The 24,779-nt window shown below is 43.6% G+C and overlaps 1 protein-coding gene across 3 annotated transcripts in view; it reads left to right on the top strand.

The window, feature by feature from the left end:
- The window catches only part of DENND5A (DENN domain containing 5A), a 63,928-nt gene that overhangs the window by 4,913 nt on the left and 34,236 nt on the right, over positions 1 to 24,779 (top strand). For 2 of the 3 annotated variants that reach the window (XM_084772499.1, XM_084772497.1), the window contains exons 2-4: positions 16,873 to 16,944; positions 17,631 to 17,740; positions 18,321 to 18,978. In XM_084772499.1, coding sequence (XP_084628625.1) covers positions 16,873 to 16,944; positions 17,631 to 17,740; positions 18,321 to 18,978 — 840 coding nt within the window. The remainder of the gene's footprint in view (positions 1 to 16,872; positions 16,945 to 17,630; positions 17,741 to 18,320; positions 18,979 to 24,779) is intronic. The other variant, XM_084772498.1, reaches the window with a different exon arrangement.

Here is a 24,779-nt window from a genome sequence, read left to right as displayed (position 1 = left end):
GGGAATTGAACCCAGGTTCTCTGGAAGAGCAGCCAGTGCCCTTAACCACTGAACCATCTTTCCAGCTCCAGCTTAGGCTAGCCTTAAACTAGGATATATGTGTGTGCCACTGCACCTGGATAAACTTGGAACATTAAGGCTATGGAATGTCAGACAGGAAGCATACATAGAGATCATATAACCTTCTGATTTTACAGATGAGAAACCGAGGTCCAGAGAAAGGTAGAGAGTATTTGTTTCCTGTGCCGCACTTCATTCTTCTTCTCTGCTCCTTGAGTGATGATTTGTCTGCTTTGCAGTAATCTAATGGGGATGAGAGAAGTAAGATATTTGTTTGACGGGACAGTAACAGCATTATGGCCTTTTATTCTAGCTTAGATTTCTATTTTTTTGCTTCCTAGTTGAGATAGAGGCTCATGTAGCTCAGGCTAACCTTGAAAATGTGATCCTTCTGCCTCTACTTGTCCCCACCTGCTAGAGTTCCATGTGTACCACCATACTTGTCCCCACCTGCTAGAGTTCCGTGTGTGCCACCATACTTGTCCCCACCTGCTAGAGTTCCGTGTGTGCCACCATACTTGTCCCCACCTGCTAGAGTTCCATGTGTACCACCATACTTGTCCCCACCTGCTAGAGTTCCGTGTGTACCACCATACTTGTCCCCACCTGCTAGAGTTCCGTGTGTACTACCATACTTGTCCCCACCTGCTAGAGTTCCGTGTGTGCCACCATACTTGTCCCCACCTGCTAGAGTTCCATGTGTACCACCATACTTGTCCCCACCTGCTAGAGTTCCATGTGTGCCACCATACTTGTCCCCACCTGCTAGAGTTCCATGTGTACCACCATATATGGCTGCACTGTTCTATTCTTGTGGCTGATTAATAGTCTGTGTCCCAAAACATAGTATTAGTTGGTTAATATTTGAGTTATTTCTACCTTTTAGTTATTGTGAATAATGGTGTGACCATGTGCATGTATGGTTTTTGGTGGCATATGGTTCGGTTTCCCTTGGCTTGCATACCTAGGAATGAAATTGCTAGGTCATATGGAAACTTTATTTAACCTTTTGAGCAACTGCTTGCTAGTTTGTTCTCCAAAATTACCTAACCAGCTAATAGATCCACCAGCATCTATGTCTTTCCAATAATACAGTCTTTCTGTTTTGTTTTACTTTGTTTTGAGATAGAGTTTTACTCTGTGGCACAGGCCGACTGTCTTGGGATTTAATATGCAGCCCAGGCTCGCCTTTAACTTATGGTGATCCTCCTGCCTCAGCCTCCTGAGTGCTAGTATTTCAGGTATGACACCAGACTGAATGCCTTTTTGGTTCACACGTCCATTCTGGTGTGTGATGTGGGTTTGATTCCTAACTGCTAAAGAAGGATATGCTATTTAAAAGCAACATAGATGAAGCTGGAGAGCCGAATGGTACTGCACACTTGTAATCTCAGCACAGAGCTGGAGGCAGTGCATCCCAAGTTCCAGCCCAGATGGAGCTATAGAGAGAGACTAGACCTCCCACCCCGCCCCAGGAGCGTAGTGAGCTGGCTGGGGTGTGCTTGCCTAGCATACATGAAATTCTCGGCTCAGCCCCCATTAATATCACCACCACAACAAAGAATGGTGAGAGTTTCTTCAAGCTGGGAGTTGATAGGAATGAAATGTATTTTGATCTTCTACCAATCTGGTGGGTTCCATGCCCGTTCTCTTATAACAATTATTATCAGTGTCTCTGCCCTGAAGCCGAAGTTACTAGCTACAGGAAGCTGCTATCTTGATGGCTCACCTCTGGCTTCTGACTGCCCAAAGTCAAGGGTGCTGTAATTGGCAGATATTTCCCAAGTAAGGTCATGGTAGAACAGGGAGGAAGTCTGGAGATGGCCAACACTCAGGAAGTAGTGAAGAAACAGCCTCAGGCAATTTTAAGCACACGAATTTGTTTGGAGAGACTGACTTGGAAGAACACAGGAGAGCCCCTGACTTCCTCAGGTGGTAAGATCACTTGGAAAATGAGTGGATTTTACTTTAATGACTTTGGGGCTCTGCTCCTCTCAGGAGGAGATCCTGAGTTGGTGTTCAGTGCTTAAATTACATTTTCCTACATTCTGTTCTTTCCTTGCTTCCTTCCTTGCTTCCTTCCTTCCTTCCTTTCTTCCTTCCTTCTTCTCCTTCCTTCCTTCCTTCCTTCCTTCCTTCCTTCCTTCCTTCCTTCCTAGTTAAAAATAGTTTCTTTGCCTAAGGTCTCCTTTGGTAGCATCCTTTTCCTGGCCCATTTCCTTTTATAAACTGACTTTTGGGCTAAGTCTGGTAGAGGGTGTAATTGGGTTTTGCTTAGCTACTTGGCTGGTGCTGTTCCTCTAATTATTGTCAGATGAGTGTAGAGATCTCTGAGGAATTTACAGAGGGGACAGAAGGGACCGTGCACTTTGCTTTAGATTCCAGCTGGTGTGGAACAGCCAGAAAGGCTTGCTGTTCAGACGTTGGTAACTTTTTGTGGAATTCAGTGATGAAAGTTTGTCATAATTAAACTTTTCAGGCTTACTTCTTCAAAGTTATTAAATGAGGTAGGTATTAGTAGAATGTTCATATTCTAAGTATTTTGTGATTGTTTATTTAAAAATTTTTATTGCATTTATTTTTGTATATGTATGGGTTGCATGTGTCATACCATGTATGTGGAAATTAGAAAACAACTTTTGGGAGTTGATTCTTTTACCTTGTAGGTTCCAGGGATCAAATTCAAGGCATCAGAACTATGCCGAGCTATCTTGCTGGCCCAGTAATTAACTTAATTTAATAATAACAACAACAACATATTCCGATGATGATGATGATGTAGCCTTGTCTCTCTTAGAGCTTCACTATGTAAAACCAGGCTAGTTTCTATTTTTTATTTTTTAATAAAAATTTTTTAGATTTATTTATTTATTATTATATATACAGTGCTCTACCTGCATGTACACCTGCAGGCTAGAAGAGGGCATTAGATCACACTATAGATTATTGTGAGCCACCATGTGGGTGCTGGGAATTGAGCTCAGGACCTCTGGAAGAGCAGTCAGTGCTCTTACCCTCTGAGCCATCTTTCCAGCCCTAGCTTCTTTTTATACACACACACACACACACACACACACACACACACACACACACACACACATATACACACTTTATCTTTAATGTGTATTGGTGTGTTGCTTGCATGTGCCTGTGTGAGGGAATTGGACTCCCTGGAACTAGAGTTTCAGACAGCTGTGAGCTGCCGTGTGGGTGCTGGGAACTGAACCTGGTGCTCTGGAAGGACAGACAGTGATCTTAACCCCTGAGCCGTCTCTCCAGCCCCAACAGGCTAGTTTCTAACTCACAGAGATCCACTTGCCTCTGCCTCCTGAAAACAGCATATACCCCTGTGCTCAACCAGTTGTTGGTTGGCATATTTGAGCCTGGCATGGTGGACAGTAAGAAGGTATGCAGCTTAAAGAAAGAAGAGTTTATTTTGGCTCAGTCACGATGCAAGCAAATTAATATGGTGGTGGTGGAGGCATAGGGCAGCTGGCCACTTCATCTGTAGCCAGGAAGCAGAGAGAAATGGTGCTGGTGTTCGGCTCACTTTTCCCCTCTTTCTTAATTAGTCTGAGACTCTAGATGAGGGATGGTTCCACCTGCGTTTAGGGTAGGTCTCTCCATCACAGTTAAACCTCTCTGGAAATACCCTAGAAGACATACACATCTTTGTGTCATAGGTGATTCTAAATCCAGTAAATGAAGATGATCACTTTAGTCATGTCAAAATATTGCTAGGCCAGGACAGGCATGGTGGTGCATGCCTGAGGCAGAGGAAGACACATCTATGAGTTCAAGATAGCCTGGTCTACAAAGTGAGTTGTAGACCAGCCAGGGCTACATAATGAGGCTGTGCCTTCAAACGGACAGACAGACAAAGGATTGCTAGCTGATCTGTGGTCTACAGTATAGATGGACCATGCTTTAGTCTAATGCTCCTGTGGAATGCTGGAGTGGCCTAAGCAGTGAGAAGGTCTTGGAAGTTGCTGTCATTTCAAATATTTTGATTTTTAAACTTCGAGGTGTGCAAAACATGGTCGTGCATTCATGTATATTGGTCACAGAAGAAAGAAGAGCGAGGAGTCAGAGACTGTCCACCATATTATTTTAATTTATTCATTTTTTTTTAAAGACAGAGTTTTGAGTCCAAGATTGAGTCCAGATGAGTGTAGAGATCTCTGAGGAACTTACAGAGGGGACAGAGGGACCCTGACTTTGCTTTAGATTTTGGCTGCTGTGGAACAGCCAGAAAGGCTTGAGTCCAGGACAGCCAGGGCTACACAGAAAAACCCTGTCTCAAAAAACCAAAAAAAAAAAAAAAAAAAAAAAAAAAAATCTAGGTCCTGGCTTATCTCTCACCTTACTTTTTAGTTTAGGGGGCCTCTGACCAGTGACTTGGTCATTGGATCGCAGGGTTGGCATGGCTTGACGTGGGCTTTTGTGGTTCCGTCTCCATCCACTTCATACTTGAGTAGAGGGCCAGTGTCAGCAGATCAGACAGGCTTGTTTCTCATGTTCAGTTAGTAAGGCTGCTTGCTGGTTTTTCTTCTCTCCCCTCTCTTATCAGTTCTGGAAATCTTCGATCAAAAAGTGAGTAGGACTTTTTGGTTCTAAGAAGGCTAGTGTTACCTCCTCCCTGAGTGTCTCTGTACTTTCAGGATGTTTCAGACTTTTTGCATGTGGTTGGTTTTCTTTGAAGAAGAAAGAAAAAGATTGGCATCTGCTAACCTCAGAAGTCTCTTGGTGTATATGTGGGGTAGTCTGCAGTTGTCCCCTTCTGCATTGGTAGTCAGGGGTTTGCTTGTGATTCCTGTGGTCTTGCAGTGAAGCAGTATGGGAAATAACAAGAAACCTTGAGTGGTTCCCCCACCGCCTCCCCAGACAGGGTCTCTCTGTGTAGCCTCGGCTGTCCTGGACTCGCTTTGTAGACCAGGCTGGCCTCAAACTCACAGCCATCTGCCTGCCTCTGCCTCCTGAGTGCTGGTTAGATTAAAGACGTGCGCCACCATGCCTGGCCTGAGAATTTTAAAGTCATGGAAACAGGAGAAAATGACTTAGAAATAATGACCCAGGCCAGGATTCATAAGAGAGTAAGTAGCTAAATTCATCAATAACAAATTACGCTCATTAAAAAAAAACTTTATTTTTTAATTTTTTTGGATTTTCAAAACAAGGTTTCTCTGTGTAACAGCCCAGGCTGTCCTGTGCTCCATTTGTGGATCAGGCTGGCCTCAAACTCAAGAGGATCCTCCTGCCTCTGCCTCCTGAATGTGGGGATTAAAGCGTGTGCCACCACGCCTGGCTTGCAGCATTGCTCTTTAACCACTGAGCTCTCTCTCCAGCCTCTCATTTTTTTAAAATTATAATACATTAGACTGACATTTCAGAAATGTCCAAAGAATTGGTTCTATTGGGGTGGAACAATGACCCAATGGTTAAGAGCACTGGCTGCCCTTTCAGAGGACCCATGTCCTACCCCCAGTACCCCCAGTATGGTAGTTTACGATCAACTTTAACTCTAGTCCCATAGGATCTGATGCCTCTCGGCCTTTGAGGACATTGCACAGACGTACTTGCACACAAAATTAGAGGAATCAAAAGCCATTCCATATGAATGACAGATGTACTGGAAAAAGAAATCAGTGGAACAGCCCTGTTGATAAAAACTACCAAACATGTTTAGTTTTATTAGTGAATATGTGCCAGCTTCTCTGCCTGTATGTGTGTCACGTGTATGTCATTCCCCCTGGGGCCCAAAGAAGGCATTAGCTCGCCTGGAACTGGTGTGATAGGTGATTGAGCTGCCTGATGTGGGTGCTAGGAACTGAATCCAATTCTGAATCTAAATCTTAACCACTGCGCCATCTGTCAAGTCTTGACTTTATTCTATTTTTCGTTTGTTTGTTTGTTTTGTTTGTTTGAGACAGGATTTCTCTGTGGCCTTGGCTGTCCTGGACTCACTTTGTAGACCAGGCTGGCCTCGAACTCACAGCGATCCACCTGCCTCTGCTCCCTAGTGCTGGGATTAAAGACATGCATCTCCACGCCTGGCTCAGAGCAGCAAATTTAAACAAGATGAGTTCACAGGGAAGAATGAGAAACATGTTCTTTTTGTCTCTAAATCCTCCATCACACACACTTGTGTTATTGAAATGCCAGCTCAGTGGTGAGGAACGTGCTTCCAAAGCTGTGTGTGATACAGTACTGTTGTTTTTTTGGGGGGTGTGGTGGGGTAGGAGGGTAGGAGTTTATAGTATTCTGAGGAGTTAGGTATATTCATCATTAACTGCATGCAGTGATAATAATGAAGATGGCCCATGACCAAGGCAACTTACCGAGAAAGAGCTTTATTTGTGGCTTACAGTTCCAGAAGGTTAGAGCCCGGGATGATGGATCTGAGGTGGCAGCCAAGAGCTCATACTTTGAACTACGAACAAGAAGCAGAGACCTATAACTAGAAATGAGGTGACATCTGTTGAAACCTTAAAGCCTGTCCCTAGTGGCAGACTTCCTCCAACAAGGCCATAACCTCTAGTGCTGTCCAAACAGTCACTGCCGTGGGTCCTCGTATTCAGATACCTAAGCCATCTGTGGGGCATTACATTTAAACCATCACAGCTGTATTTCAATTTATTTTCTTTCTTTCTTCCCCCTCCCCCAAACAGGGTTTCTTTGTGTAACAGACCCCTGGCTGTCTTGTACTTGCTTTATAGACCAGACTGGCCTTAAACTCACAGAGCTCCACCTGCCTCTGCCTCCTGAATGCTTGGATTAGAGGCGTCCACTATGCCCAACACCATAGATGTGTATCTTGTAGGCAGTGCTTGTGCAGAAGATCTCACAGTTGAGCTGGGCTGTGTTACTTCCTAGTGGAGTGCTTGCTTAGCATGCACTAAGCTCTGCGTTAGTCCCCAGCACATTTATGCAAGTAACAAGAAAGTCTCAAAGTTAATCTTTATTTGCTTTTCATTCCCTCATTTAGCTATTACTTGTTGAGTTTTAATGACCTGGTAGTCATTGATGAGGCACGAAAGGTACATCAGTGAGGGAAATTCTCTTTGTGGAGCTGTTTTAAGTGGAGAGAGACAGGCATTAGAAATTAAACATAAGTCAGGCGTGGTGGCGCACGCCTTTAATCCCAGCATTTGGGAGGCACAGGCAGGTGGATCGATGTGAGTTGGAGGCCAGCTTGGTCTACAAAGTTAGTCTAGGACAGCTAAGGCTACACAGAGAAACCCTCTCTCAAAAAACAAAAAACAAACAAACAAACAAAAATAGTGCCTGGCACGGTGGCCTGGTCTTTACAGCAAATCTAGAACAGCCAAAACTTAAACATAGCCAGGCCTAGTGGCGCATGCCCTTAATTCAGCAGAGGCAGGGGGATTGAGACTGGCCTGGTCTACAGAGGGAGTCCTAAGACAACCAGGCCTACGCTGAGAACTGTGTCAAAAACCAAATACATAAAAGCTCGGTGGTGGTGGCACACGGCTTTAATCCCAGCACTTCAGAGGCAGAGGCAGACAGATCTCTCTGTGAGTCTGAAGCCAGCCTAGTTTACAATGCTGGACAGCTAGGGCTCTGTTACACAGAGAAACTCTGCATCAAACACACACACACACACACACACACACACACACACACACACACACACGCTCTGTTACACAGAGAAACACACACACGCACACACACACACACACACACACACACACACACACACACACACCCACCCACCCACCCACCCAAACCAAGAACTCAAGATAGTAACTAATTAACTAAACAATAAACATAAGGTTGAGGCAAGAAGATTGCGAGTTCCAGGCCAGCTTGGATTTTATAGTGATTTCTAGTCTGGGCTACATACTAACAGTTTGTTTAAAAAAGAAAGAAAAGAGAAATAAAAGCAAGGAAAAAAGAAAGCTCTAAGTGTTAGATCAGGGTGGATGTAGATATTCTGTACTCTGCTTTGAGAAAGGGGCCATGTAATCCAGGCTAGTACAAATTCTTGGCCATTTCTTGTCTTATCCTTGAGAATGCTTATAGATCTTACACTCTCCCTCAATGCACGCACGCACGCAGGCATGCACGTACACACACACACACCCCCCGCCCCACCCCCGGGTTCCTCTGTGTAGTGTAACTCTGGCTCTTTTGGATCTTATTCTGTAAACCAGGCTGGCTACGAGGATTCATCTGCCTCAGCCTCCTGAGTGCTTGGGATTAAGGGCATGCGCTTCCACTGCCTGGTTCAGCGCTACGCTCTTCAACAGAACTGTTCAAAAGGTTAGTGAGGCTAGAGCTAGTTAAGTGAGATTAACAATATGATGAGAAAGTTGGGGGGGGGTCGTGTTGAGCCTTGTAGACAGTGTTTTTCAATGTGTGTGCTCTGGATCAGTGGTTACAAAAGCCCCTAGAACTTACTAGAAAAACACTTTTCAGTCTGGTGACCTGTTGCATTTGGTATCTTTCTACTACCCTCCTAACCTATTTTGTTTTTTGAGATAAGGTCACATGTTTCTCAGGATGTCTTTGAACTGGAGACCTCACTATATTAGCCTCCTGACTTCCTAGGATTACAGATGGCTGCCACTGACCTGCCTTTAGAATAAGAAATTTTGAGGGGTAAGGTCTGGAAGCATATTTTATCAAAAGGAGCCAATCTTTGATATATCTCTCTAAATGTTGAGAGCCTGCCCTGCCCCTTTTCAGAGTTAGGAATTGAACCCAGGACTTTATGCATGCTAAACAAGCACTCTGCCACAGCTTTGTCAACAGTTGGGAAATTACAGCTCCACATTGACGAAGCTGCAGGCCCTTCAGAGAGGCCTGGCATCGAGGGCAGGAGGAGGCTCCGAGGACCTGCAGAGCTGGGCTTTGGCACTGGCTGCTCTGGCTTCAACTTGTAGTCACAGGGCCTTGGATGGTGCCAGGACTTGTTTGGAGGATTGCAGGAGGAGAGAACATGGATGCAAACAGAATTATATTGGGGAAAGCGAGGCTGTGCTGAGTGAGCGCGCTCCCAGCCCTAATTCTTTTCTTCTGTTTGAAATTAATGTATCATTCAGCATCCACCTACTTCCTGCTGCCCTCCACGCAGCCTCTTCTGTGAGTCTTAGCTCATGGTGTTGAGAGCAGGAGAGAGAAGGGAGGGTGCGTTGTGAAACAAGGTAGAAAAGAACACTGCAGGAGGATTTCCCTGAGTTTGAGGTCAGCCTGGTGTACATAGTGAGTTCTAAGACAGCCAGAGCTGCAGAGTGAGACTGACTTGCGGTTGGGGAGCGGGAAGTGAAAAATTAAAACTACGGGCTTTTCTATGCTTGCTCCAGCTCCCACATAATGACATAGAGACCTGTTTATTTGTTTATTTATTTTTGGTTTTTCGAGACAAGGTCTCTCCGTGTAGCCTTGGCTGTCCTGGACTCTCTTTGTAGACCAGGCTGGCCTTGAATTCACAGATCCGCCTGCCTCTGCCTCCCAAGTGCTGGGATTAAAGGCGTGCACCTCCACACACAGCTTGGTCCTTGTTTAATTTCTAAATTGTCATGCCCCTTTTTCTTTTTCTGGCAGTACCAGGGATTGAACCGAGGACTTCTAACATGCTAGGCAATGATCTACTGCTGAGCTATAGTCCAGCCCTGTGTTTTGGATTTATTTATTAATGTATTTATTTTTTGCACAGCTTGTATTTGAGAGAATCATTCACCTTGGCTGTAGTTTCAGACTGTTCATTCTCACTTTTGTATGTTTCTATTGTGTCACTTTGCCATATTTTATCTTTGAATTCTACACTTGCTAGGCACATGGGTAGTTTCAAGATTTTGAGTATTGATAATTTATTAGAATTCATGTCACACATGTACTTTTGTATGAATATGCCTTTGATGTGTTGGGAATGTATTGTAGTATTGGCATACAGGCGGTTAGCATTAGTAGAGTCTTTTCTCTCTCTCTCTTTTTTTTTTAGTTTTTCAGGACAGGGCTTCTCTGTTAGCCTTGGCTGTCCTGGGGATTACAGGTGTGTGCCACTGCACCCTGCTTACAGTCTTTGTTGTTGTTGTTGTTTAAGACAGGGTTTCTCTGTTCAGACCTGGCTGCCCTGGAATTTGCTTTGTGGACCAGGCTGAGATCCGCCTTCTTTTGCTTCCCAAGTGCTAGGACTAAAGTCATATGCCACCACCAGCTCCGCAGGGCCTTTTATAGCTATTGTACCAGGAGACATTCCTGTCAGCCATGTGTGACATGAAGGTCATTCCCTGTCCACACCCGCACAGTTCTGTCCTTTCATCTTAGCCATGTTGCGATTAGGTACACTATTATTAGGCTTTGTATATTACTTTGAAGGAACCTGGTATTTTGCTATTTTTAGGTGGATTTAATTACTTTATTTATTTATTTATTTACCTGTTTGCTGGACTACAGATTTGGAAGGGACATACATACAGCAGTCCTTGGAGAAAAGGAGCTAGTGTTTGTTGTGTTACTTACTTAATATTACTCATTTCTTCTAAACGTTGTAATTGAGAAACAGCCAAAGTAGAGCTGCAAAGGGCAGGGCATAGGGAGGGCATAGAGCCTCCATCCCTTCTCCAGGGCTCTGTCTCCAGTCCTCCTGAGATATGTCTGTTTTTAGAACTTTGTTTTATTGTTGTCATGTTAGGGACTCTGGAGCTGCAGCTCATTTTATGACAAAGTGGCTAATGTGGCTTCTGCTGCTTTAAGAAAGCTTGCAGCCAGGCAGTAGTAGTGCACGCCTTTAATCCCAGCAACGGGGAGACAGAGGCAGGTGGATCTCTGTAAGTTCGAGGCCAGCCTGGTCTACAAAGGGAGTCCAGGACAGCCAAGGCTACAAAGAAACCCTGTCTCAAACAAAGAAAGAAAGAAAGAAAGAAAGAAAAAGGAAGAAAACCTGCACTGTAATTAGAATCTGTGCAGCTTCTGCAGTTTTTTAGATTTGTTTTCAAGAACCTAAAGAGGGCTGGAGAGAGGACTCACAGGTTAAGAGCGCTGACTGCTCTTCCAAAGGTCCTGAGTTCAATTCCCAACAATCACATGGTGGTTCACAACCATCGATAATGTGATCTGATGCCCTCTTCTGGCATGTGGGTGTATATGCAGGCAGAGCACTGTATACATAATAACTAAAAATTTTTAAAAAATCTTTTATTTTGTTCAGTATTTTTTCAAGAAGGATAGTTATGCTAGATGGTGCTAAATATGAAAATTCAGGGGCTGGAGAGATGGCTCAGAGGTTAAGAGCACTGTCGGTTCTTCCAAAGGTCCTGAGTTAAGGTCCTGAGTTCAATTCCCAGCAACCATATCGTGGCTCACAGCCATCTATAATGAGATCTGGTGCCCTCTTCTGGACTGCAGGCACACAGGGGGGCAGAGTACTGTATAAATAATAAATAAAATAAAAAAAGGGGAAAAAAAAAAGAAAATTCAAATAACCACATTTGAAAGCAGGGTGGTGGCAAATGCCTGCAATTGCAGCATTTGGAAGGTAGATGCAGAAGGATCACTGTTAGTAACCTCTAAAGAGTCAGAATTCGCACGCACGCACGCACGCACGCACGCACGCACGCACGCACGCACGCACGCACGCACGCACGCAGGGACCGCAGTTTTTAATACCAAGAACAAAGTAAGTTAATCCCACTAGTCAAGAACAGATTGGTCTTGCTGGGTCCCCTCCCATCTGATCACACCCTTTCAATCCAACTATGTATCTATGTAGCTTTACATTCTGCACTGGGTTCTTCTGGATTTTTGTGTATTCATTTCTGAAGGCTACATGTCACAGGAAATTTGTTTAAATATATCTGTTAATGCTGGAAGACTAGAAAGATGGCTCAACTGTTAAAAGACCTCTGCCTCCCGAGTGCTGGGATTAAAGGTGTGCGCCACCACGCCTGGCTGATTTTTCTTTTCATATGGCATCTTGTTTGAGATAGCATGTCAATCACAGTTAAAGAGACAAAACCACATTTCTTTAAGATGTCTTCAATTAAGTGGAGGCTTAAGGTTCACCTGAAGCTACATTCACTAGAGAGCTCTTATTGTCCCTTTGTTTTCTTTTATCTATATATGATTATGCCAATCAGTAGGACCATCTTTTTCAAAAATATTTATTTATTTATTATTATGTATACAGTGCTCTGCTCACATGTGTGTCTGCATGCCAGAAGAGGGCATCAGATCACATTATAGATGGCTGTGAGCCACCATGTGGTTGTTGGGAATTGATCTCAGGACCTCTGGAGGAGCAGACAGTGCCCTTAACCTCTGAGTCATCTCTCCAGCCCAGACCATCTTTTTTATTGTTTATTTGTTTCGAGACAGAGTTTCTCTGTGTAGCTTTGGCTGTCCTGGACTTGCTTTGTAGACCAGGCTGGCCTGAAACTCACAGCAGCCCACTTGTCTCTGCCTCTCTGAGTGCTGGGATTATAGGTGTGCACTACCATGCCTGAATTAGTAGGATCATCTTAATTTTTAACTTATTTTTTCAGTTTCACCCTCTCCTCTTTGAGATTTGTAGTATTTGCAAGAGTCAGTGTTAAGTAAGTCTGCTGTGGTTTGTTCCTTGTGTGGGACAAGTAATAACTAATGCTTCCTGGAGGTTGTTTAATGAAGGTTTCTGTTCACAGATCCTTTAAAAATACAGTGTAAAAGCTGGATGGTGGTGGTGCATGTCTTTATTCCCAGCACTCAGGAGGCAGAGGCAGGTGGATCACTGTGAGTTCGAGGCCAGCCTGATCTACAAAGCAAGTCCAGGACAGTAAAGGATACACAGAGAAACCCTGTCTTGAAAAAACAGACAAACAAAATAACCAAACCAAACAACAACAAAACGATGTAAGAGACTGGAGAGATGGCTCAGTGGTTAAGAGCATTGACTGCTCTTCCAGAGGTACTGGTTCAATTCCAAGCACCCACATGGCAGGTCACAGCTGTCTGTAGCTCCAAGAGCTGACATCCTCACACAGACGTATATGCAGGCTAACCACCAATGCACGTAAAAACAAACAAACAAACAAACAAATAAAAGAAGGGGCTTTAAAAAATACAGTGCTAGCCCCCTCAGTCTTGGGTTGTTATGGCTTGCCAGATGTGCTGCACCAAAATCTTGGAATGTCTTGCTTTAAGGATTATGATTTGACAGCTTGTTATATTACCTACTAAACAGAGCATATTCTCCAAGTCTGAGATGCTACCTCAGTAGGCTAGGTTCATTATAGATATTCATTTGTGCTAAAAGGAAACAGTGTGGTAATCCTTTCTGTTCCCTGCTTTGTTTTTTCCCTAGCACATCTATAATCTCAGCGGTTTTAGGACAGCGATTCTCAACCTGTTGGTTGTGACCCATTTGGGTGTCACACAACTCTGTTCTTGGCATGCCTAAGGCATGGGAAAGCACAGATATTTACACTATGATTCATAATAGTAGCAAAAGTACAGTTCACAGGATTAGAATTTCCGTGGTTATCTTCAGCCACATAGGGAATTTGAGACCTAGCTGGACTATTTGAGACAGTGTCTCAAAACAAAAATAAAAACAAACCCCACAGAAGAGTTTGTCTTTCAAGTAATCTGGAGCAGTCCTGTAAGTTCTAAGCCTCAGTCACTTTGTTAAAATCTGTCAGATCTGAGGCCTGTGACTTGGCCCAAGCCTGGTGCCTGTAAGATGTTAAACAGAAGGCAAAGCCCCAACACAAGTAGTAAGTTACGTGACAAAGAAAACATATTGAGAAAGGAAGTGAGCAAATCTGCCTCCGGGGGAAAACACAGGAGTAACAGATGGTCTCTAGATTGAGCGGCTTGGTGAGCGGCTTTCTTGGGTTAGTGCCTAAGAAGGGGCCTCTGTAGCATTTCTGGGGTAGGGAGCAGTCGACTGTCTGCTCCTGTGTGTTCTTGAGTGACCCCGGAGCTCACAGTCAGCTGGTGCTGTAGACTGATGTAGCTCTCTCTCTAAGGATCAGTTAGGTAGTTTCACATTATGTTATTGCAGATTTACTTCCGGTTCATGTCAAGAGATTAAGGGAGAAGGAGAGCCTCTGAAACGCGGATCCATTATTGTGTGTGGTACATGTTTCTGTTTTCTTGGGACCCAGTCATGCTTTATAAAGCAGGGGCTGGCTTCAAATTTGTGATCCTTCTACTTCTGCCCCCAAGTGATGGATGGATATATATATATATTTGGGTACCACCACACTTGGCATGATATATTTGTTGTTTTGTTTTTTGTTTTTTGAGACAGAGTCTCTCTGTGCTAGCCTTGGCTGTCCTGGACTTGCTTTATAGACCAGTCTGGCCTCGAACTCACAGTGATCCACCTGCCTCTGCCTCCAGAGTGCTGGGATTAAAGGCGTGCGTCACCATGCCCGGCGAGTATATGTTTTTAAGGTGTCTTTACTTAAAAAGGCATCTAATTGTAATCACTAGGTTAATTATCATTTAACTAGCAATTTCCATTTCCTTCTATTCCACACTGTGCCTGATTACACATAGATGGCAGGAAATGCTGTTTGGATTGTATTGGGGTTCAGAAATTATCTGGAACACAGGTACAATTGGAATTTAGGGAATAGACTTATTGGAAACAAAACCAGCTGGTTTTTTAAAAGATTTACTTTTATTTTATGTATATGAGTTTCCCTGCATGTATGTATATGTGTATGTGTATGTGTGTACACATGTGTGACGCAGAGAGGTCAGACAGTCCCCTAGAACTAGAGTTAGGGCAGCTGTGCGCTGCCGTGTGGATCCTGGGCACCGCGCCCAGGGCCTCTGCGAGAGCAACAGGTGCTCTTAACCTCCGAGCCGTCTCTCCTGCTCCAGCTGGCTCTTTAGTGTGTCAGATTCGCCATAGCCAAACTCTATACATCTCAGTGAACCCCCATTGTTATTATTTCTTTAGTTTGTGTGTGTGTGTGTGTGTGTGTGTGTGTGTGTGTGCGCGCGCGCGCGCGCGCGCGCATATGTGTATGGGAATACACAAGGTTAGAGGACAGTTTGGAGAAATTGATTTTCTTTTGCAAGTATGTGATTCCTGGGGATCAAATAGATTATCAGGCATGGCAGCAAGTGCTTTTATCTTCTGAGCTATTTTCTGGCCCCCAAAATATGGAATGCTTCATGAATTTGCATGTTATCTTTGTATTTAAGTTTCTCTCTGCTCTCCAGATTGGATAATTGTTTCACTGTTATCAAGTTTGCTACTCCCCCCCCCCCCCCCCCAGATAGGGTTTCTCTGTGTAGCCTTGGCTGTCCTGGACTCTCTTTGAACACCAAGTTGGCCTTGAACTCACAGAGATCCACCTGCCTCTGCCTCCCAAGTGCTGGGGTTAAGGGCATGTGCCACTTCTCTGGGCCTTGACGCCACTCTACTCCGAGCTGCTGTCCTTTATTCCATTGTCTGAGTGCTCATCTTGTTTTAGGGACTTTTCACCTTCTGAGGAAAACTTCTTTCTCCAGAAGCTAACTAAGTTTTTTGAGTCAGGGCAGAGGTAGCCACCCTGCCCCTGGTGTGTCTTCAGATATTTTGTGATTTTACACAGGGCATTTTCTAGGTAAGCTAGGAAGAAATGAGCAAATTTGGGAAGTTTTGGAAGCTTAGAAAGAAGCAATAGTTATTGCTTTTCAGAACTGAAGGTGGTTTAAAAATACTTCCTGAGAGTTTTGACTAGACAAGAGCATTGTGTCAGCTGCTTGCTGCTTGATTACTGCATGCAGTAAGCTGGGGCCTGCCGTGGGCGGGTCTCAGCAGGTGTTGCTGAGGACACAGAGCTAGTCTGTGTAAGCCACAGGCTTGTGTTGTAGCTGTCGCCAGCTGCCTGCTGACTGTGTCAGTCTTCCTGAGTGAAGACTACTAAGTATATTTTGAGAGATGAAATGTGCTCAAAAAGAAAGTTTCAGAAGAATCTATTGGGAAGGAATTAGAAGATGAGAGAAATTGAAAGTGTGGTTGGTACTTGGTTTACTAACAGAAGGAAAGTTGTGTCTTGACAGAAGTTGAAAATTATGAAGAAATGGGCTGCTGCTTCTGAGCTTGGACAAAAACTTAGAGTGGATGAAAAAGATTTTAATTAGAAAGCAATATGTCTAACTCTCTCACCTTCTTCCAGGGTCTCCTGAGGCCTGGGCTGGCCTCAAACTCTGGGTTGGCAAGATGACCTTATACTTAAAAAATTTAATGTGTGTGTGTGTGTGTGTGTGTGTGTGTGTGTGTGTGTCTGTTTGTCTGTATGTGTACTATATGCATGCAGTGCCCATAGAAGCCAGAAAAGGGCATCAGATCCCCTGGAACTGGAGTTGGAGGTGGTTGTGAGCTTTTAATTCCAGCGCCTGGGAGGCAGAGGCAGGCAAATCTCTGGGAGTTTGAGCTTAGCCAGGTTTACACAGTGAGGTCTAGGACAGCCGGGGCCAAATTAAACACAAAACAAAAACCCTAAACCAACTCAATATATATATATTATCCGCCTTGAATTCTGAACTAGTTAGAATAGAATTCTGTTAGCTAGTATGCACAAATAGCCCCAGTGCAGTGTGCCACTTCGGCCTCCTGAGCTCAGAGATCACAGCTGTCACATTTGGCTGTGCAGTCAGCTTATTTTGGAATAGAAATATGAAAGAATATTATATAAAGTAAGGGTAAGTATTTGTGATTTTTTTTTGTTTTAGGTAATTTATATACATATATATGCACACATGTATGTGTTTATTGCGTTGTGACATAAAATGTGTGTTGGAGTCATGGTCAAAAGTTTGAATAACACTGCTTTATTGTAATACTCTGTTATTTTATTTATCATATAGCATTATGCCAGTACATTCAGGCTTCTAAAGCCAGGGATGGTGCCAGCCCTTTCATTTCAAGTACGACTGAAGGTAAAAACAAAATCCAGCACGCTCAGAGCTCTGCGGCTCTTGGTCTCTCCAGTGGCATTTGGACTCTTTGCCTTTTACCTTGTGCCTCTTTGAGCACTAGACTTCTCAGATTTGTGTCTCTCTAGATGGCACGTGTTTTGACTCTTCCCTCCTCAGTTTAATGTTCCTACCTCAGCATATGCTAGTGTTGTACAAGGAGGCAGGAGATGACTCTGAACTAATCACACAGCTCATTAGACAGCGTTCCTCCAGGCTCCTTACTGTCTCTGTGTTTTTATTAGCACAGAATTATATAGCGTATTCTTTTTTTTTTTTAATAGTGTACTCTTAAGATGTTTCCAGTTGATTTAGTCAAATGAAATGTGGCTTTGGAGGGGTGGGGCACGGGCAGTTCTCACTCATTTCTTGTACTTTCTCTCTTTTACAAGAAAATTAACCATGGGGCTCGTAGCAGTGATTTCATTTTGAAGGTAGTGGTGCCTACATTAACTGCGCTATACTTTTTCAGCTTCTTATTGACATAGTAACTTTTGATGCCTTTTCTACTTAGGTGGCTGGCATACTAACACCTTGCCTTCATTTCTGTTCCTTGCTGGACTGCCACACTTTTGTGTTCATAATCCTGGGATTTAAAGGGACTTAGTGGAGATGATTTGCTTCATTCTTTTTTTTTTTTTTTTTAACAGGAGAAAATTTTGAGCAGACACCATTGAGACGAACATTCAAGTCTAAGGTCCTTGCCCGGTACCCTGAGAATGTAGACTGGAACCCCTTTGACCAGGATGCAGTGGGAATGGTTCGTATTTGTTACCCATGGAATTAGCGCAAAGAAATTTAAAGTAGGGTTATAGATCCTGGGTGTGGTAGCAGTGCTTCATCAAGTACTTGTTTTGTGTTATTTTGTGGGTGCTGTGGCTTAAACTCGAGGCCTTATTCATGCTGGGCAATCGTATTATTGAGGTATACCCCAGCTTTTTTGGTTCTTTTTGTTTTTGTTGTTTTTTGTTTGTTTGTTTTGGTTTTTCAAGACAAGGTTTCTCTGTGTAGCCTTGGCTGTCCTGGACTTGCTTTGTAGACCAGGCTGGCCTCGAACTCACAGTGATCCTCCTGCCTCTGCCTCCTGAGTGCTGAGGCACTGGTAGTTCTTAAAGAAAGGATTATAGTATACATTGCTCATGATTGTGTATTTGATCAATGTATCAAATACACTGAAAGGTCATGTTTCTATTGTGTCAGACAAATAAATAGTAGTGCGTCAGTGTGCAGAAGAGCTCTGGGAAGGTAGATGGCCAGCATAGCTGATTCTAGCTAGCTGGTGTGTGTCCTGGGAGGACAAGGGCTGCTCTCACTACTTGTTTTCCTGTTGTCCTTTGCAGCTGTGCATGCCTAAAGGGCTGGCATTCAAGACCCAGGCTGATCCCAGGGAGCCACAGTTCCATGCCTTTATTATCACAAGGGAGGATGGCTCTCGGACATTTGGGTTTGCCCTCACCTTTTATGAAGAAGTGACCAGCAAGCAGATCTGCAGTGCAATGCAGACCCTCTACCACATGCACAACGCTGAGTATGACGTCCTTCATGCTCCACCCACTGAGGGTGGAGACCAGAGTGGCATGGAAGATGCTGAAGGCATTCCTGGGACCAAGCTGCAGCGCTTCAACTCCTATGACATTAGCAGGGACACACTGTATGTCTCTAAATGCATCTGCCTCATCACACCCATGTCTTTCATGAAGGCATGTCGGAGTGTGCTGCAGCAGCTCCATCAGGCAGTCACATCACCTCAGCCCCCTCCTCTGCCCCTTGAGAGCTACATATACAACGTACTCTATGAGGTGCCACTTCCACCTCCTGGCCGCTCCCTGAAGTTTTCTGGGGTCTATGGGCCAATAATCTGCCAGAGACCAAGTACCAATGAGCTTCCTCTGTTTGATTTTCCTGTCAAAGAGGTCTTTGAACTGCTTGGGGTGGAGAATGTGTTTCAGCTGTTTACTTGTGCCCTTCTGGAGTTTCAAATCCTGCTCTACTCACAGCGTAAGTCAGCATTGACCACAGTTGTCCACCCAAGCTGGGTCTCTGCTTTCTGTATTCACAAATAAGGGTCAAGGGCTTTTACAGTCTTTGCGGGTACATGGAGAGTGGGTGGGCCCTGAGAAGCTAGCATGTATGATTGGCTGTCATCATGGCCTTCTGGTAGAAACTCCGTCACCACACATCCTTCCGAGTGACACTGGAAAAGGTTAGGGGCCATGCTCCAGCAGCGACGCTCTGTTAGTTCTGTTCTGTCCTTCTGTCTCGTCTTTGGCCTGATAGTAAGATCAGGGATTCCCACAGGACAGTCCTTTTATATTGAGAAGATGAGCTATTGTTTCTTTCTGTTGTTATCTGAATTGCTTTTATTAATGTGAATGTATTTAGAAAGAGTACTAAGGTAGATAGGAAGAAAACAGTTGCTTACTATGTGAGCTAGAGACTGGTTCCATAAAATTCAATACACGTTTATTGAGAGCGCACGATGTGCCAGGCATTATTTTGAGGGTGGTAGGAAAAAGTGATGGACAAAGCAGAAAAATATTCTTTTTGTTGTAGAGAGATTTTACTTTATTAAAAATTTTTTTCATTTGGTTTTCTTTCTTTTTTTGTTTTTGTTTTTGTTTTTGTTTTTGTTTTCTTGAGACAGGGGTTCTCTGTGTAGCTTTGGCTGTCCTGGACTTGCTTAGTACACCAGGCTGGCCTTGAACTCACAGTGATCCCCTGCTTCTGCCTCTCCAGTGCTGGGATAAAAGCCGTGTGCCACCATGCCCAGCTCTTATTATTATTATTTTTAATTGATGTTTTGCCTGTATGTCTATGTGAAGGTGTTTGATCCTGGCTGGAGTTGCAGACAGTTGGGAGCTGCCATGTGGATACTGATAGTTAACACAGTTCCTCTGGAAGAGCAGTCAGTGCTCTTAACCACTAAGGCCTCTCTCCAGCCTGGAGTTTGTGTTTTAATGAGACAGGGAGTTAGTAAATAATTAAAATGTGCAGTATGGAAGATAAAGACTTTGGAGAAAGATAAGATAGAAGGATATTTGGGGAAGGAAAGTTCTGGTTGTTTTAAAAGAAAAGATTTATTTTTTATTATTTTAAGTTTGTGTAAGTGTATGTGGATATGTGCACATGAGTGCAGGTGCCTGCAGAGTCCAGAGGCATCAGGTCCCCGTGGAGCTGGAGTTACAGACAGTTGTGAGCCACCTGATGTGGGTTGGGTGCTGGGAACTGAATTTGAGGCCTCTGGAAGAGCATCAAGTGCTTTTAACCATCAACCATCATTTTAGCCCAAGTTTCAGTTCTCTCTCTCTCTCCTCTTTTTTTTTGTTTTTTTTTTTTTTTTGTTTTTTGTTTTTTGAGATAGGGTTTCTCTGTGTTATAGCCCTGGCTTTCCTGGAACTCTCTTTGTAGACCAGGCTGGCCTTGAACTCACAAAGATCCGCCAGCCTCTGCCCTCTGAGTGCTGGAACTAAAGGCGTGCATCACCACCTGGCAGTAGAGCAATTTTTAAAGCAATTTATTTTCATTTTGGGTTATAAATAGGGTCTTTTCTCACCACAAAGATGTATTTTGTTTTTAATTATGTGTATGTTTTGTGGGTGTATACATATGTACAGGTGCCCATGGAGGCCAGAGGCTTCAGGTTTTCTGGAGCTGGAGTGACAGGAAGTTGCAAGTATCCGAACACAGATCCTGTGGAAGAGCAGTATGTGTTCTTAGCTGAAGAGCCATCCTTCTCCTCTAGGGTGATTTAAACTATTCCAGGTTGGGCTTTATGATGGTTCAGTGATGGTTCAGCACTTGCTCACATAAGGCCACAGACCAAGCTCAATCCCTGGAACCTGTATAGAGCAGAGTCATCTTCTTACCTTCTCACATATGCAGTGGCACCCTCCTCCGCACTACATTTTTAAACATTTTAAAATATAACAACGAAACCTGTAATCCCAGCACTTGGAAAGCAGAGGCAGGCAGATCTCTGAGTTTGAGGCCAGCCTGGTCTACAAAGTGAGTGCTGCTGCATGGTAAGATCCTGTCTCAAAAAGCAACAACAAAAATAAATGCAAAAGAATAAAAAAAACAAACAAACCAAAAAAGGACATAAAAAGTAATGTCTTAAAAAAAAAGAAGGTAGCTGGGCCTGTGGTGGTGTACAGCCAAGAGTGCACAGAGAAACTCTGTCTCGAAAAACCTAAATAAATAAATAAATCAGTCAGTCAGTCCAGGTGAAGGACAGAAAGTATAAAGGATGTAAAATAAGCATGTGTTTCATGTATACAAGAAAAACAAGGAAACTGGAATGGCGTGCAGGTGGAGCATGTTAAATAGCAGGCGCACCAGGACAGGCTGCGGCCTTGGAGGCTCGGGACACTTTGGCTTCTCCTCAAAGATGCACAGCCACCAGAGGGCAGATTTTTTGTTTGTTTGTTTGTTTTTTGTTTTTCGAGACAGGGTTTCTCTGTGTAGCCTTGGCTGTCCTAGACTTGCTCTGTAGACCAGGCTGGCCTCGAACTCACAGCGATCCGCCTGCCTCTACCTCCCGAGTGCTGGGATTAAAGGTGTGCGCCACCATGCCAGGCCTCAGATTTTTTTTTCCCACCTTTTCTTCAGAAATAGTTTCCAGTTGTGGAATTCACCAGAATTCAGCAGCTGTTAACATTTGCTTTGCCAGTTTGTATGTGTGAACATGGCTGAGTCCCTGGGAATGATGGCACACATCAAATCTCTGGACTCAGGAATGTTCAGGCTCTTATTTATATAACTGTAGCAGGCTTAGAAAATTTTAGGAAACTCAACATTGATATGCTAATTTCACTATTTTCCAGTATTCCAATATTGTCTGTTATAACAGACATAGTTTAAAAAATCTTGGTCTAGTTGAATAGTATATATTGCTTTTAGTTCTTTCTTGGCCTTTGCCTTCTATGAAATTGACATTTAAAAGTTACTTTGAGAGAGACAGAGACAGAGACAGAGACAGAAACAAAGAGACAGAGAGAGAGTATGTAAGCATGTGTGTTGTGTTGTGTTGTGTTTTTTTTTTTTTTTTTTTTTTTTTTTGGTTTTCCGAGACAGGGTTTCTCTATGTAGCCCTGGCTGTCCTGGACTCACTTTGTAGGCCAGGCTGGCCTCGAACTCACAGTGATCTGCCTGCCTCTGCCTCCCGAGTGCTGGGATTAAAGGCGCGCGCCACCACGCCTGGCTGTGTTGTGTTTTTAGGTTTCAAGTTGCCCTAGAGTTGGTACATGGACAAAGAAGTTTGCCCTAATTTGCCCTTGGCTGAAATGCTTTCAAAATAACAGACACCGAATAACTATTTTTAAGAATGAGTTATAAGCCAACCAACCCAGGTTTCATGTAACGTGTTACAATTACAAAATGATTAAGATCAATGCCCAAATATTTATTTCTCGTAGTGACATGTGCAAGTTTTTTCTGAGGAAATTGATAAATATGTTTGTATAGCATTCTAGTGTGTACCGCAGATTGCTGGAGTCCTGAGGCATCGCTCAGTCACCCTTCAAAGAGGGAAGTTGCTTTAAAACAAAAACAAAAAGAAACAAAACAAACAACAACAAAACATTTAAAAGGTGGAGGAAGGAGACTCGTATTCATACAGACCAGAAGGCTAGAAAACTCAAAATTCCTCTTCCCTGTTAAAGACCACACAAATGGAAAGAGGATAGCATCGAACATGGGCACTGTTCTATTCTCAGTCTTGTTTTTAAAGAATGCCCCCTTTCAGGTGCACTGCAAGGTCTTCAGAGTTTTAAATCTAGAGCCAATAAAATTGTGAGTTTCAGATGCTAGATTAGGTTTATCCTGAAGAGGAGGGGAAAAGCAAGACTTGGTTTTTTTATACTGTTGAAAAGCCTGCTTATTCAGAGTAGAGGCTGACTCTCTTTAAGGTCTGGCATGCTCTGATATCTGCTTAGTTCCTAGCCACCGGAGCTGCTCGCTGCTCAGTATCCAGGACAAAGAAAACGTTAGAGTGACAGGCAGCCTTTGGGGGACAGCCTCACTTACATGGTGTTTTGGCAAAGCACCATCAGATGCTGTTATCCATGAGCAGACCTTGAGCAGCCGCCACAGGACGTCTGCTTCACACACTTTGCCTAGGGCACAAGGGGAGGCTCTTTGGGTTTTTTTGGTGGTTAAAAAAGGAAAGCCCTCTCTCCCTCCCTCCTTCCCTCCCTCTCTTTCTCTCCATTACTCCCTTCCACATACCCAATCTCTAAATGGTGTGTGGAATATTTATTCAAAATATGTTTGTCAGTATTAGGAATAGTAGGACTGGATTTAAATATTATCTGAAGGTGTTATCCCATGTTTTAATATTTGTTTGATTCATTTTTTGATTTTTTAAAACGTAAGAAGAAAAAAAAGGAAAAGCTTTATGTGCACAACTGTTTTGCTTCCATTGTGTATTATATGTACCACATGCATGCTCGGTGCCTTCAGAATTCAGAAGAGGCTGTTGGATCCCTGGAGCTGGAGTGAGAGATAACTGTGAGCTACCATGTGGGTGCTGGAATCCAAACCTGGGTCCTCTGCAAGAGCAGCAAGTGCTTTTGTTTTATTTATTTATTTATTTTGAGACAGGGTTTCTCTGTGTAACAGTCCTGGCTACCTTGGAACTTGATTTGTAGACTGAGGCTGGCTTCGAACTCACAGAGATCCACCAGCCTCTGCCTTCTGAGTACTGGAATTAAAGGTGTGCACTACCACCTGGCTTATCTTTTGGATTTTAAAATACCTTTTTCAGATGTCTGAGAACCATAAGACTTTAGCTTTTGAGTGGATTATTTCTAGATATTTTCAAAGCCTGTGACACTAAAATATTGAATGTATAAGAGTGTACTTCACCTGGGGAATTATTAGACCTTTTATTAGTAATACTTACTAGTAATAGAGGACTGAGTGTGGTGGCGCACACCTTTAAGCACAGCACTTGGAGGCAGAGGCATCTTTGTGAGTTTGAGGACAACATGGTTTACATATCAAGTTTCAGGCCAGCCAGAGTTACACAGTGAGACCCTGTCCAAAAAACCAAAAGGACTAGAGGAAGGAGTAGACTGTCCAGTTAGCCCAGGCCCACTGCTTCAGATGCCAGTGGCAGGCCTGGGCCAACTGTACTCTGTGTGTTTTTGAGCTCCATATAGTGATACAGTTGTAGAGTGGCTTACACTACAGAGGAGAACATTTGTTTACTATTTATTACAAATGAAACAACTTGAGACCAGACACATAGAACTGTACAGTGCAGGAACCCACATGCCGCCTTCTTTGGGTGAGCCTTGCTCGAGCCCAGAAGCTCTTTGAATTTGCTTTTTAATTTTTATTTCTTTATTTCTGCACAAACCTGAGTGATGAACTCTTTTTTTGCTCTTTGGTGATTAAGTTTCTGGCATCTGTTGCCTCTGCCCTGAGGTCAAAGTAGGGCTGAGAGACCAGCACTCACCTTGAAACTAACCTCAGCCACCAATCATCTCAGTATCCAAAAGCAATTTCAGGGTTCTTAAGAGCTGTGTGCCAGAAACTGAGGATGGAGACAAAATACATATTCCTCACACTGATAGCAAATTAATTATAGTTTACACTTTTCTTTGATTAGCCAAGAGCAAGAGACAGAGTCTCACAAGCCAGCTTTAAGCTCATGGCAGTCTTTCTGCCTCAGCCTCAGTGCTGGGATTGTAGGCAAGAGCCACCATGCTTGGCTAAGCTCCCAAAGTTGTATTCGTGTGTGCAGAAGTGTCAGAATGGTAAACAGTCTTGTTTTACAGAAAATCCCCACCACTGTT

Source organism: Acomys minous (genome assembly GCF_964271855.1).
Source record: "Acomys minous genome assembly, chromosome: 2".
NCBI lineage: Eukaryota > Metazoa > Chordata > Mammalia > Rodentia > Muridae > Acomys > Acomys minous.
Note: the sequence above shows the minus strand (reverse complement) of the source record. Positions and strands in the feature narration are given on the sequence as shown.